Raw genomic sequence first — 16,175 nt, forward strand, 5'->3', positions numbered from 1 at the left:
ACAAAGGTACTGAGGGCCCTAAGCACCCCTGAATCTAACGGTCAAGTTGGCCCTGGCTTCCAGGCCTTCTGCTGCACTCTGTTAATTAAAACAAGTGACAGGCCAGCGCTGGAGGTGAACATCAGGAAATATATAATGGGAAGTATGTATTGGGGTCTTCTCTGGAGAACAGCTGTCACCTTTGATCAGAATACGGTTTTAAGAAAGGATGTATCAGCCTGTCTTTTTCTAACTCACTTCCTTGTGGACATGAGATAAGAGGGGAGTATGGTTTTCTTATGCAGCAGGGAAGGTAGGTTTACCAGCTGTCCCACTGGGCCATGCGCTGGATTTACATTCGATAATAACATTCCATTGTTCCCTCATGATTTCACTTGAATTTATGTTTTGCAGTTATTTTGTTTATTTATTTAATTATACTTACCAATTTATTTTCAGGAAAGTCAGAAAAACCTCAGTAACCTGGGTGTTGGTCAGTCTGTGCACATCAATGTTGATTTTCAACCTCCTCTTTGTGACTGGAATTGAAAATGAAGATAAGAATAAAACTGGTACTGGTGATAATAATGAAAATGAAATTCCTCAACAAATCCCTCCAAATAAAAAGTGCACGGCGTTTGCTATCTTGCTGCACTATTTTCTGTTGGCGATGTTTACCTGGACTGGAGTCAGCGCTGTGCAGCTCTACTTCCTTCTGATCAGGACCATGAAGCCTCTTCCTCAACGGTTCACTCTTTACATGTCTTTAATTGGATGGGGTAAGCGCTTGCTTCTCTACCTACCCAGAAATTTAATTCTGTTGAAATTATTTATTTACTTTGTGATTATCTTGATTTATTGGGGTGACATGGGTTATTCAGGTTTCAGGTGTACAATTCTGTAATACTTCACCTATATATTGTACTGTGTGTTCATCACTGCAAAGTCAAGCCTCCTCCTATTTCTATTCATCCCCCCTTTACCTTCTCCAACCTCCCCACCCCCCAGCTTTCCTTCTCTTCTGGTAAACACCATGCTGTTGTCCATGACTTTGGGGTTTTCTTTTGCTGAATCCCTTCAACTTTGTCACCCAGCCCCACAAGCCCCCTCCCCTCTGACAGTTTGTCAGCCTGTTCTCTACCTATGAGTCAGTTTCTATTTTGTTTGTTAGTTTATTTTTGTTCACTATATTCCACATATGAGTGAAAACATATGGTACTTGTCTTGCTCTGACTGGCTTATTTCTCTTAGCATAATGCTCTCCAGCTCCATCCATGCTGTCACAAAGGGTAGGATTTCCTTCTTTTTTTGCAGATGTGTAGTATTCCATCGTGTAAATGTATCACAGTGTTTTTTTTGTTTGTTTGTTTGTTTTTTTAATCCATTCATTTACTGGATATTTTGGCTGGGTACTTTGGCTGCTTCCAAATCTTGGCTATTGTGCAATGAACATAGGGGTGCATATATTCTTCTAAATTAGTGTTTCAGGTTTTTTCTGATAAATTCCCAGAAGTGGAATTGCTGGGTCATAAGGCAGATCCATATTTAATTTTTTGAGGAACCTCCATATTGCTTTCCACAGTGGCTGCATCAATCTGCATTCCCAACAACATTGTACCAGGATCCCCTTTTCTCCACATCTTTGCCAACACTTGTTTGTTGATTTATTGATGCTAGCCTTTCTGACAGTTGCGGGGTAATATATTATTGTGGTTTAAATTTGCATTTCTTTAATGGAAATAATTTAATTTAAGCAAATGACTATTGAAGACTTAATTGTATGATGACCCAATTATAGGGGAGATGGAAAACTCAGAGGAGTCTCCCACCTAATAGCTCACAGTTCTGTGGAAGGAGATGGATTGTGCTAGATATATCATAAGCTAACTTCAAGACATTAATTTTCTTCAACATCTCTATTCATTTGATTTGCGATTTAGACCAGAAAAACTTTCTAGCTACTTTAAAAACATTTTTAAAGAAAGAAAATGAAAGTGACTCTTTAAGAAAAATAATTTCAAAACTGTTGACCTACAGCTGTAGGATCATTTAGTACATTGTCTATAGTGGAAACAACAATACATCTTGTAAATGGTTAATTGTATAATTCATTCATGATCTTTTATAATTAATGCCAGTATTGGGTAAATTATTAATTCTGTTCCTCTCTTTATTACCTAGGAGTCCCAGCTCTCATGGTAGCTATAACAGTGGGAATTATTTTTTCTCAGGATTCTTCAGAATGGGTTCTAAACTACCGGCAAAAAGAAATGTGAGTTATATATTTTAAAACGTCCATTTCTTTGATATGAGTGTAATTGTTCAGTGTTACTGAGTCCAAGTGCCACTGTACATATGGATCTCACTTTATAACTGTCATATGCTAAGTGGGTATTTAAAATTCTCAAAGTAAACATTATATTTTAAATATGGTGATATGAAAGTTTCCTATGATAAATCCTTAGGTAAAGCAAGTATTTCCCTTCTAAATTTATGTATTTGAACTTCCTTATGTTAAATTGAATTTTTTATTAAGTCTGAAAAATTATAGGACAGAACAGGTGTGATCCTTAGTAACATCTTATCTTGGTCTTCTCATCTAGATAGCAGGAATGACAATAATAGTATTACCTGCTCAGAGATTAGTGTGAGGGGTGAAACAAATGTGAAAACATTTCATAACGTAAAGGGTACTATCTATGCTTATGAGCCAATTTTATGTTTATATGATTACTAGAAGTCCCCTGCAGGAAGATTTGTGCTAGAATAGGCCTTCCTTTACCTGGATTCCCTCACTACCTTTCCACTCCAGTTCAGCCCTGGAGCCGCCTCTTTCTGCTCTGCCCCATCTTGCCACGCTGCCTAGAGGCTGTAAGAGACTGGGAGTGGGGTGCAAGGCCTGTGTTGTCGCCATGTTGAAGACTCAAGTGACTCCCCCTCCCTGTAGCTGGGTGCCTGTGTATGCAAATTAACAGCCATCTTTGTTGGGTTAATTTGCATATCGCTCCTGATTGGCTGGTGGGCATAGCAGAGGTACAGTCAATTTACATGTTTGTCTATTATTAGATAAGATAATGAATATTTCATGATGATTTATTACACATAAAAAATTCTCCCTGTGACCCAGCGGGAATGGCTGCTAATAATGGAAGTACCTGACTTTTTGGGGGTTGCTTTTTATGTGGAGAGGAAGAGAAGAAAGCTGAGCTGAACTTTTTACATGTATTTCTGCTACAGAACAACTGCTCTTTAATCGATCCTCCCTTCTCATCTTATAATCCAATCATTCATATCCCCAGATTCCACCTTAAGACCCAGATCAACTCAAATAAAAATAAAAGTTTTGGAAATGTACAATACACCCAAGGGAAGGCTGTGGTGTTAGAGTGCTTACCTATTGCCAGGGCTAACCATGTCCAGCTATGGAATAGGAGGCTATCTGCCTGGTTTGAATATAGGAGCCAAGCACTTCAGGTATTATTTTCTCTGTTTAATTAGGGTTACATATCTTTCAATGAGTTTTACATTTTGAATTACGAAATTAGAGATTGGGATAAGATGCACATATTTCTTGGGAGAGGTAATTCACTTCAAAGTGCATTTTTAATTTCCAACTTGAACCCAGTCACAGGGCTAGGCCTATTTCTATAAAAGCCTTTAGGAGAAAGAAGACTACTATCTTACATTTATTCACACTGGGCTGTAAATAATTGAGAGCAAATTCCTTCCTGATTATTTCCTGGGCACTGTAATGTATGTTAGGGAAGACACTAGGTGGCTGATAAGAGGAGCTTGGAAGAGAGGAAAGGATGTGTAACATCTGCCTCCTCTTGGACCATTATCCCCCATATTCTACCCTATACACAGGCATCAAGGGTCACATTCCTTCCGGATTTATTTAGAAAGTGGAGGGACTTTTTTGGCTTTCCTAAGTTTTCCTCCCAGTTGTTGAACCTCAATATTCTATGCTCTCCCCCACTGCTCCCTGCTCTGCCAATGATACCTGAAACTCCTAACCCAGTTCGCCTCACGTAATGCTATCTTTACAAGAAGGACCCAATTAAGAGTTAAATGCAAGGCTGGCCACATTTCTCCTTAATGCTCTAGCCCCCAATTATCTGTGCCATCATCATGTAGGCTGCTTTCAGACTTTCCTGATGGACTGATGTAATTATGATAAATTATAATGCATGAAGAGGGAAATTATTGAACTGTATGCTATATATCCTAAAACTTTCTTCATGGTGCGCTGCATGGGAAACTCACCAAGCAGTTAAATACTTCATCTGGAGTCTACTGAAGATGCTCTTCTGAGCTAGGGTCCACAGCTGTTTGTCAGTTCATCCTCGACCATGTGACTCTCCAGTCTCCACTCTAGAAATCTTCTCCATGCCTACAAGGGTTAGTCTCACTGTAGGATCCATATCTCTCCTCAGCGGCTTATTTCTCAAAGTTCTAGTTATTAAATTAGGGATCACAAAGGGAATGGCTGTTGTGAGAACAAATTCAGTATGATTATCTCTCCAAGCAATACAAATATAGAGGGGGTGAGGAGTCCCCTCCTGGTGCACACTTCCTAATGACCATGGGTGTCCAAGCCTCTTTTCCTCCAGGTCCCCATCCATGTGAGTTCATTGAATGCCAAATATATGCGAGGGCTTCTCACATTAACAACCAAATGTCTGTTTGACACCTCTGCTTGGGTATTAATGTGAGAAGAATATACAAGAAACACTGATTACCACTGGAGATAGAGACTAGTAATTTTGGGTAATTGTAGGTCAGTCTTATCTTTCTGTGAGTGTTTGCACCATTTAAAGTTTGAGTCACCTAGATGTGCTATATATTAAAAAAATAGAATTAAACAATAATTTGCCTAAAGTCAGACACCTGGTTAGTGACAGAGAATGACATTTAAATTGGGGATTGCCTGACTCAAAAACCCATTTTCATTTTTCCATTAGGTTGAATTCTTAAAAGCCATCTCAAATAAATAGGATGCAAAAGGATATTTTCTTTCAGCCAAGTGGACATCAGTAATAACAGCATGGAGAATTAGTATGTATAGCTTTCTTCGTCTTCTGAAATCATTTATTTTCTCTCTACAGCTGCTGGTTGGCATTGCCAAAAGAAAATCAGTTTGAAAGAAGTCCATTTTTGTGGTCACTCGTTTTACCTGTGGCCATTATCCTCACCAACAATGTTGTTCTATATATTATCATTATAGTCAAAGTGGTGTGGAAGAATGACCAGAATCTGACAAGGTAAGATTCCCAGGAAATGGGAAGCTGCCAGGCGTGACTCGTCGAGCACATGAAAGAGCACCCTCATATATCTGCACTTCCTAGAAGAGTTTTCCCGACTCTGGGACAAAGGCAGGGGCATGTGGTTGCAGGCAGATGCTCTCTTAAACTTTGTCTCAGAAAGTAGATCTTCTCATCTTTCAATATCAGCACTATAATGTGGGTGTGCTGCATCACACAACATACTTTTGTGCTACATGAGCCCAACTAAAAAACTCTACTCACGTTTTCTCCCAAACATTCAATAAATCAGATTTGGATAAAGAAATGGGAGGGTTGCGAACAAATGCTAGTAAATGTATTTTATAACCTAGTAGCTGTAGGTTATGTTGTACATTTGTTGCTTGAATCACATAATGTATTTCTATTTTTTATTACTTATAAGCATAAAAGAATAGGAAGATTTCACTTAAAAATGTATATATATATATATATATATATATATATATATATTCCCCCCCCCCACCTTGGGGAGAAAAAAAAAAGATCAACAAGGCAATGTTAATCCCACATTCCCTGCAGATGGAGCATGTGCTCCCTGGTTTATCAGTTTCCATGTGGACTGCTTTTCTCCTTTATATAACCTTCCTGACTCCAATAAAGATTTTAAAAAATATATATATTTTATTGATTTTTTACAGAGAGGAAGGGAGAAAGATAGAGAGCTAGAAACATCGATGAGAGAGAAACATCTATCAGCTGCCTCCTGCACACCCCACATTGGGGATGTGCCTGCAACCAATGTACATGCCCTTGACCAGAATCAAACTTGAGACCTTTCAGTCTGCAGACCGATGCTCTACCACTGAGCCAAACCAGTTTTGGCTCCAATAAAGATTTTCATTGTCATTCCTGATATACAGAAAAAGCTTTCAGTTGGAGAGAGAAAGAACAGAAACTATTAAATACATAAATCCCCCCACCTCCGCCTTCTCCCACAGCACACACTGATTAAAACCTGGTGCCAATGAGGTATGAATTCAGGTTTAATTCTATAAGACTCTACTTAGCCCAAATAGACTTACTATAAGCACACCTGTGAGTTTTGCTGGTCACCAAAAGAGTGCACTCAGTATGAACAGATGATGAAAACAACTCTCATCAGTGGGACTGTAATATTTAATATGTAATTTACTGAGCAAGAGTAGTATCATCTTCCCTTTATGATAATCCATTTGAGGGGAAATATGAGGAAGAATAACAATGTTAATCATTCAAACCTATATTTTCTTAGAAATGCAGAAAAGACTAGGTGAAGTCTTCTCAGCCTAATTGCAAATTTAGTTATATTTTCTTTATACAAAACAATATCATTTTGGCCTCAGACATCAACCAAATTTATATTTCAAAATTTTGGCTGATAGGGCTTGTTCTTAAATTGGCTTAGTTATAATGAAAAGCAGGTTACAATTTAATTGTTTGACAAGTTATCTTTCATGTATCACTTAGCTTTCGCTGCATAACAAATCACCCTAAGACTTAATGGCTTAGAATGACAAATGTTTATTATTTGTCATAAATTTGAGCATTGGTTAGGCAGTTGTCCTGGTGCTGGCTTGAATGTAGGTGAATGATCTAGGGTGACTAATTTTCATGCCTCGTAGGTAGTAGTGGACTGGTTTTTAATGGTAGCTATTCAGTGTGGAAAAATCATTTCTCTTCCATGTGGTTTCTCATCCTATGTCAAACCAGCCTGGGCTTCTTAACATAGTGGACTCCCGATTCCAGAGAGCAATAAAGAGAAGGCAAATTCTAATTTAAAAAATGCTTTCCAGCCCCTGCTTGTGGAACAGTTGCTAATATCTCACCATTCAAAGTGAAATATTAGCAATTGTCTCACTATCAAGGGAAGATCACTGTCCATTTTGACAACCTTTCATTCTATATCAGCCTACACCAGGGGAAGATTCCAGATGCCTCCATAACAATTTGTCACTAGCTGACCCAATAGTAATGATGACTAAAATAAAATTCTCTTCCAAAGAAAGAATTGATTCTTTGTGAAATTTGCCTGTAAGAAATTGTTTATGCCAGATGAAGTTATCACTGTATTTCTTAATAAAGCTTGCTAAATCATATTCTATCCAGCATGGCATAGGTCTAACATAATTTTTCCATTGGAGATATAATATTGTTAAATGAACAGTATACTATATGGGCAGCTGAACACATATTCTTAACAGTAGGCTAACAATGATATTAATTTTAAAAAAAGAGTACTGAATGAATCATATTTTCTTGCTTGCTTTCTCTTACCTAGCACGAAAAAGGTTTCATTGCTAAAGAAGGTTTTCAGCACATTATCTATCGCAGTCATATTTGGAATTACCTGGATCCTGGGATTTGTTATGCTATCACGTGATGGGAAGTTCAAAGAGGTCCTCAGCTACATATTCTGCATTTTCAACACTACTCAGGTATGGTGTGGATTAGTCTGAAAGTAGCAGACCATGCAGTGGTGGAGGTGATATCTCCCTGATCCAAAGTTTTCTTATTTTAAATCTCCCTGAAGGTCATTGTTTAGTACCTTTAGGAGATTCTATTTTAATATCCTTTAATGGAAGACAAAAGAAAGCTTTTTATGACTTTATGTTCTTTCCCGTGCTGAATACACATTTTCAGATAGTTTTTTTCTCTTCTATATCTGTGAGAAATGCCAATGGAATTTTGATAGGGATTACATTTAATCTATATTGTTTTGGGTTGTATTAATATTTTCAGAGTATTTATTTTCTTAATCCAAGAACTCAGGCTATCTTTTCATTTATCTTGTCTTCTTCAATGTCTTTCATTAATGTCTTATTGTTTTAGGCCTTTTACTAACTTGGTTTAAATTTATTACAAATTATGTCATTTTTTTAATGCTATTATAAATAGGACTAGAGCCCTGGTGCATGAAATTTGTGCACAGGGGTAGAGGGGTTCCGGGTGTGGGGGGTGGGTCCATCTGTAACCTCTCCAATCTGTGACTTCATCCCTCTCACAATCCAGGACTTCTGGCTCCCAACTGCTCACCTGCCTGCCTGCTTGATTGCTCCTAACTGCTTCTGCCTGCCAGCCCGATCACCCCCTAACCATTCCAATGCCAGTCTGATTGATGCCAACTTGGTCACCCCTAACTGCCTTCCCCTGCAGGCCTGGTACTCCCCAACTGCCCTCCCCTGCTGGCCTGATCAGCCACAACTGTCCTCCCCTGTCGGCCATCTTGTGATGGTCATTTTGTGTCCACACAGGGATGGCCATCTTGTGTGTGGGAGTGATGGTCATTTTGCATATTACCTCTTTATTATATAAGATTATTTTCTTAATTTTTATTTCAGATAGTTTGTTGTTACTGTATAAAAATGCAGTAGGTTAACAATGATATTAATTTTTTTTAAAAAAGAGAACTGAATGAACCATATTTTCTTGCTTGCTTTCTCTTACCTAGCACAAAAAGAGTTTCATTGCTAAAGGTTTAGCAATGGTTTCTAGGTGTTTATTTGGTATCCTGCAACTTTACTAGATTAATTTTTTAGTTCTAACTGGTTTTTGATTGAATCTTTTGTTTTTTTCTATATATTTAAAATCCTGCAAGAGAATTGATTTGTTAAAAGCAGAACCTTATGAAGTTTTTGTGTATGACATAATTAAACATAGGACTGAAGGTGCTCTTATTCCTGAGTCTTATCTCAATGATACATTAATATAATTTAAGTAAAATAGAAGGATTGTAGTTTTTTAAAAAATAAATCTTTATTGTTCATATTATTACAAAAGTTCCTCATTTTTCCCCTCCTCCACTAGGTTCCCACCCCACCCTCTGCCCTTTCCCCAACCCCCATTGTCCTCATCCATAGGTGAACAGTTTATGTTCAGTCTCTTCCCGCACCCCCCACTCCTCTTTTCCCTGAGAATCATCAGTCCACTCCCCTTCCATACCTCAGATTCTATTATATTCAACAGTTAATATTTTCATCAGGTTTTTTAATTCCCTTGGTTTTTAGATTCACTTGTTGATAGTTATGGATTTGTTGTTCATAATTTTTATCTTTATATTCTTCCTCTTCCTAAAGAACCCCCTTCAGCAATTCATATAATTCTGGTTTGGCAGTGATGAACTCCTTTAGTTTTTTTTATTTATTTGTGAAGCTCTTTATCTGGCCTTCGATTCTGAGTGATAGCTCAGATAGCTGGGTAGAGTATTTTTGGCTGTAGGTTCTTGCTATTCATCACCTTGAATATTTCTTGCCATTCCCTTCTGGCTTGTGTGGTTTCTGTTGAGAAATCAGCTGACAATCATATGGGTGCTCCTTTATAGGTAACTACCTGATTTGCTCTTGCTGCTTTTAATATTCTCTCTTTGTCTTTTGCTCTTGGAATTTTAATTATGATGTGTCTTGATGTGGTCCTCTTTGGGTTTCTTTTGTTTGGGGTTTTGTGCGCTTCCTGGACTTGTAAGTCTATTTCTTTCACCAGGTGGCGGAAGTTTTCTTACTCTATTTCTTTCAGTATGTTTTCGATATCTTGCTCTCTCTCTTCTTCTGGGATCCCCATAATTCTGATGTTGGTTCGCTTGAAGTTGTCCCAGAGGTTTCTTACATTATCTTCAACTTTCTGGATTCTCTTGTCTTCTTGCTTCTGCGGAGGAGTGTCCTCTGGCTCTTTGTGTTCCAAATCTTTGACTTGATTTTTGCGATCTTTCATTCTGTTTTTAGGACTTTGTATAATATTTTTTATTTCAGACAATGTATTCTTTATTTCTAGTTGATCCCTTTTCATATCCTCATAGGTCTCATTTATTTTATCGGCCTTTTCTAGGAAATTCTTGAAAAACCTTATAAGCATGGTTTTGAACTCTATATCCAGTCACTTTTTGTCCTCCATTTCTTTCGTTTGTGATCTGTTTTCTTGTCTCGGCATTTTTGCTGCTTCCCTGAGTTGGTAGGGTGACTTTGTGTGTTAAGGTGTCCTATATGGTTCAGTGGGTCAGCCTCCCAGTTATCTGAGGTAGACACTCTTGGTGCACCCCTTTGTGGACTGTGTGTACAGCCTTTTGTAGTTAAGTCTTAATTGTTGTTGGTATCATTGGGAGGAACTGTCCTCCAGGCCAATTGGCTGTGAGGATCAGCTGTGTCTATGCCAGGAGACAGCCTTATTCAAAAACCTCTGTGCTCAGCTTGGATGGAGCGGAGTTTCAGGGTGGAGCCTACAACCTTGGCTTCCTGTCAGCCCTGCCCTATGAGGTTCCTGAGTCTCAGTGTTTCTCAGTGTCCTTTGGCACTCGCTGCTTTGGTACTCGCTGCTTTGGTACTCGCTGCAAGCACCTCTGAGAGAAAGGTGCCTTCCTGTTTCACCCACTACCAGACAGTCTAGTCTCTCCCCCAATGAGCCCGGAACTGGGATTCAATGCAGTTGGAAGTGGGGTTCAATGCAGTATGGAACTTTTGTCTCCTTCCTGCTAGGGCAATCTAGCAGCACAGCCAACAGTCCATCCTCTGTGCGCAACCTGCACAACTTTGGGGCTCTGTCTTTCACTGCTCCCCTGAGTTTCCGCCTTACAGCCCAGATTCCCTCTATATGAGCTTGGGTCCCCAGGGTCTGGTCTAAAACTGGGGTTCAGTGCAGTCGGAACTGGGGCTCAGCACAGTCCAGAGCTTTTGTCTCCTTCCTGCTAGGGCAATCCAGCAGCACAGTCAACAGTCTGTCCTCTGAGCGCAATGTGCGCAACCCTGGGGCTCTGCTTTTCGCCCCTCCCCCGAGTTTCCACCTTATAGCTTAGAATCCCTCTGAATGAGCCTGGGTCCCCAGGGTCTTGCCCAGAACTGGGATTCAGTTCAGTTGGAACTGGGGCTCAGCACAGACTGTAGCTTTTATCTCCTTCCCGCTAGGGAACACCAACCAGACACTCAGCCACCCCTCCTCTCCAGCTCCGTCGTCTCCCCAGGTGCGCACAGCACCTTCGTACCTTAGGCTTTTACAGCTCCTCTGATTTTCCTTCTGGTTTTCTCTTTTCTTCTACTTGTAGAATTTCCAGTCAGTCAACTTTCCTGTAGTTCTGGATGATGTCCACTTTATATTTTAGTTGTATTTTTTGAAATTGTTTTGTGAGGCTGCAGTTAGGCATTTAGCTATGCCGCCATCTTGGTTTCTCCTTCTAGGATTGTAGTTTTATAAGTTCATTTGTCCCATTTCTTCTTGTACTCAAAAATTAACTTTTTTTTCTTTACAGAGAAGTCTCATCTCCTCAACTAGGTTATTAGTTCTCTAGTGCAAGTAACACGCTTGTGTATATCTTTTGTGATAGATATCTTGTTTGCTATATATATGGGCTGTACTTCTCTAATATTTTGTCAAGTAAACTGCAGTGTTTGGTGATTGTCTCATTAAGTTGCTGAGAATAGTAACCACTTTGTGTAGTTGATATTGGTTCTTTCTGGCTCTGATCAAATATCACTGAGGAGGGAAATCTTTGATACAAAATAGAAATCATTGGGTAGGTAGGGCATTAGATAAATTTGTCTTGGTCACAAGTGATGAGGAATTTGTTTAGTGAAGTGTGGAGAGCTGCTTATTTGTATGAATTGCTAACATCAGATTTAATGCTTGTAGCTCCTCACTGTCTATCCTGGAAAGCACTCTTCAGTGCCGTTTATGAATAACTCCCTGAAATAATGGATGTGTGCCTGGTGCTAAATTTAAATAGATATAAGGCAGCTCCTTACTGTTGGTAACTCCCAATGGAATCTCTCTAGAAGGACAATAAGTAGGGTAAGCTTAGTCTGGGATTGCCAATTGACCATGGACGTGTTGCCTAAAGTTACCAATAATTTATAACAATATCTTTAAAGAGGTATGGTCAAGGATATTCTTTAGTGCATGCACAGGAGAGGCACATTACAAAATAGAGGCCCATTACAAAATGTTCATATTACACAGTAAAATGGAGGGTGGCCGTGGGGCAAGAGCCCTATGGACTAAAAGTCAGGAGACTTAGGCTGTTTTTCAAGTTTAATATTATTGCCTCATTATTTTAGGTAAGTCACAATCTCTCTGAGTGAGGCATGCAAAATATAAAATGGAAGAGGTTGTTAAAATTGACACAGTGTTTTTCAAAGTGGTTCTGAATATTGCCTACATCTGAATGTACACAGAGTGTTAAATTGCTGATTCCTGGGCAACTTCACCCCTCACCCACTGAATCAGAGTCTATAGGGTAAGAGCTGGGAATCTCAACTTTAAAGTAGGGCCCCACATGACATTCATGTACATTAAAGTGTAGGAATGACTAGACTAATTCACATGTAAACTCCTTCTAGTTGTAGAATGCTATACGGCTAATACACATTGATTTTCTAAGTGCTACAGATATTACTTAAAAGGTGCAATTTAATCTTTGTGCTAGCAATAATTAGTTTGATCCCTACATTTTGTTTTTTCAAATAACATCTTTGGGATTTTAGGGAGCACAAAAATATTGGGATTCCACTGACTTCCACAGGATAGTGTCTTTATGAATTCTCCAGGGTCTACAACTTTTCCTAATTATTGTACAATCAGAAATTCTATCTAGTATTGTCTTTGACTTAGAATTTAAATTCTGGAAAAGTCAGATGAAATATTATAGTGTACCCCACAAAGAGGAGGTTTTCTAGGGACCAGATTTCTCCAAAATAAATTTCTCCCTTGAACAATCAAGATGGCTAATGACCACCTTTGTCCTTCTGAAACCCCATGAACTCTTCCTTGTATCATCAAGGCCTTTTTCTGATGTGTTTGATACCACCTGTTGGCTAACAATCAAGTTAATCTTCCTGTTTTTGTCCAGTGAACTGGCCTATCTCTTGCCAATAACTATCTATTCTATTAGTCAAACTCAGAATCTTGGGATTATCTATATCAGAAGTCTCCTAAACAGTATTTATGGGATATAATAATTATAGAAATAAATTCTTTAAAAAATGTGCCTATTCATTTTAGAAAGAGATGAAGGGAGATGGAGAGAGAAGCATTGATGTGAGAGAAAAACATCCATCAGTCATCTCCTCTATTCACCCCACTGGAGACCAAATCTGACCGGGGCATATGCCCTGACTGGGAATCCAACTGGCCACCTTTCAGTCTATGAGAGGACACTTAACTGAATCACATCGGCCAGGGCTAGAGAAAATTCTTATAAAACTTGGGGCCACATAGATGCCAAGCTGGGAGATATCCATGGATATTTATTTTTAATAACTTTTTATTTTGAGATAGTTTCATATAAGAAGTTGCAAAAACAGTAGCGTTTCCATATACTCTTTACCCAGCTTTCCCTAATAATAATGCCTGTATAACACTACTATGTTGTCAAAATAATAGTGTTACACACAATACTATCAACTCAATTACAGATGTTACTTAATATCTATTTTAAAAATATTTTAATTGATTTCAGAGAGGAAGGGAGAGGGAGATATGAAACAATAAGAGGAGAGAGAATCATTGATCTGTTGCCTCTTGCATGCCCCCTCCTGGGGATCAAGCCTGAAACTTGGGCATGTGCCTTGACAGGGAATTGAAAACCCTGAACTCCTGGTTCATAGGTCCATGCTCAATCACTGAATGACATAGGCTGGACCAGATGTTATTAATTTGTGAAGTTGGGGAGTTGTGTGAATGATGAGAAAAGGGTAGGTGACAAGGTGAAATAAAATCCCTTCTCTGGTTCTGTATTGCAGCACTTATCTAATATTAAGTTTTTATTGTATCTGCCAGGGATTGCAAATTTTCATCCTCTACACTGTCAGAACAAAAATCTTCCAGAACGAAGCTGCCAAAATGTTGAAGTTGCTATCATCATCCGCTGATAGAGTGAAGTTGCTGCCATCCAAGACCAGGATGAGGCTGCGTGCGAGGATGTATAACATGCTCAGTTCATTCCCAGCCCTAAACGAACGCTTTAGGCTGCTGGAGCCAGCTGTGGTTACCGAGGAAATGACACTCTCTGAAAGTGACCAAGCAAGCATAAGTATCTAGACAGTAAAACCATTGCCTTCTGTGGTCCTTCTCATTCAACTTGTGTGAGCTTTGCTTTTTCTATTTCTTTCCTTTGTTAACTAGTCCTTCAGGAAAGTCTCCCTCAATATATTTGGCTCAAGGTTAAAAACCAGGTAAAACCTGTTGTTTTTTATCATCAGGGATACTGGATTTGGTAGGTCCCCCCCCCCCAACCCCCTTGTTATTCAACAGATTCTTACCTGAACGAGGTGAAGAATCCCATCCAGCGTTCAAAATAATTCAAGATATCATTGCTCTTTGTATATCATAAAGTCTGTGACAAACTTTGATAAAAATGTAGAACCTAAACAAATTTCTTTTATGATTTACTACAAAGGATACAAGGAGAAAAATTTACCACCTGATGGACACTGTGAAGAGTTGCTTGTATGTATCATACTTTTGATCTGTGAATATTTAAAATTTGTATGTGCTTATACTTTCCAATTAAGAATTTTGTATCCATTTAACCTCTGGAAAGGGAATTTTGTTGTTGTTTTTTTTTTTTTTTTTTTTAAATCACGTTTTATGACTCAGAAGTTGGATCTATGAGAAATGGGCGGGGAGAAATAGAAATATTAGCTGGTTACTAACACCTCTGGATATTTCCTCCCACTTCTTAATATATCTGCCTTTTCATTGATGAAATGACACAGAGCCTCACAAAGTGAAAACATTAGTCACAGTCATCCCTCTGGCTTTTGAAAGATCTAACTAATTGCTCATGAAATTTTAAACACTTGAACTATGAATGACTTCCTAAATAATAATAATAAAAAAATGACCTCCACTGGGTTGGGGGGTACTCCCACTGGAATTAGGAGAGACAGTCTTTGAATTACTGTTTTGCCAAAAACTAGGCAGCTGCCGTGAGCACATAAACTAAGGCACTAACATGTCAGGTGAGCTGTGACATGCTCTTTTTACAACACATTAAAATAGGTGTGTGTTTTTATAGAAATGGTTTTAAATGACAGTTGTGTTCCTAGACAAGACAACAAGAGCCTGTTTCATCTGTAGAATAATTGAAACCTTATAGGGTAATGCAGAAAGGTAAAGGGAAAAGAATAAAGAAGAAAAGCAGTTCTCAGAGATCAGTGTTTTTGTGGTGTTATGGTGCTACGCCTAGGTAGGGGCTGGACACAGGGAAAATTATAAGATGTGGTTGACCTACTCTATTTCCCAAAATATATATTCAGATAAAATTAAATCTTAAGTAAGGGCCATTTTAAATATGGAAAGAAAAAAAAAAAAAAAAAAAAAGCACCAAAGAGCCACATTTACTCTGAGGGTGGAGTACATGTATTCCTTTGGCGGTTTTAGTTTTCTTCGCACTTTTTCAGCATTCTTGGTATATAGCAACAAGAATTCCTTATAACATTCCTGGAATAGCTATACCATAAACTTGTAAGCCCCACTTGCATACTGTGGAGGCTAAGTCAGACAGACATTGATGTATCTGCCCTGAAATATAACCACGAGACAACAATTCTATTTAAAATGATCTTTTTTGTTTAGTATTAGAGATCCAACTGAAATTAGGTTAAGGGTCAAAGAGAATGTAATGGCTCAATTAATTGTAAAGTCCAAAGGCCAGGTTGGTTTTAGGTAGGGTTCTGGTTTGCCTGGACCAGTCTCAATTTGTGTCTGTTGTCCTGACGTAGGTATTACCAGCAGCCCCTTTTACTCTTGAAAGTGTCCTGGTTTGAGGCATAAATATATATGATAATGTTAACTTATTTAGAGTTCAAATGCAAGGAATTCAAAGAATGTGTCAAGATTCTTTTTATCTCCCGGTCTTATGGCTCTCTATGCTTCTGTGTTTGGCTTTATTCTCAAATTGGGCAGACATGGGTGGCAATTGGCTGTTAGTAT

General features: G+C 38.6%; 1 protein-coding gene across 1 annotated transcript in view; it reads left to right on the forward strand.

Moving 5' to 3' along the window:
• ADGRG7 (adhesion G protein-coupled receptor G7) overlaps positions 1 to 14,307 on the forward strand; it is a gene marked incomplete at its 5' end in the record, with an annotated part of 74,645 nt that extends 60,338 nt beyond the window's left edge. The window contains 5 exons of the mRNA XM_084870579.1: positions 439 to 758; positions 2,161 to 2,251; positions 5,088 to 5,243; positions 7,543 to 7,699; positions 14,019 to 14,307. Of these exons, the coding sequence (XP_084726705.1) occupies positions 439 to 758; positions 2,161 to 2,251; positions 5,088 to 5,243; positions 7,543 to 7,699; positions 14,019 to 14,279 (985 nt within the window). The 3' untranslated portion in view covers positions 14,280 to 14,307. The remainder of the gene's footprint in view (positions 1 to 438; positions 759 to 2,160; positions 2,252 to 5,087; positions 5,244 to 7,542; positions 7,700 to 14,018) is intronic.
• Between the last annotated feature and the right edge of the window lie 1,868 nt (positions 14,308 to 16,175).

This window comes from Pipistrellus hanaki, assembly GCF_964339955.1.
Source record: "Pipistrellus hanaki genome assembly, chromosome: 2".
NCBI classification, from domain to species: Eukaryota; Metazoa; Chordata; class Mammalia; order Chiroptera; family Vespertilionidae; genus Pipistrellus; species Pipistrellus hanaki.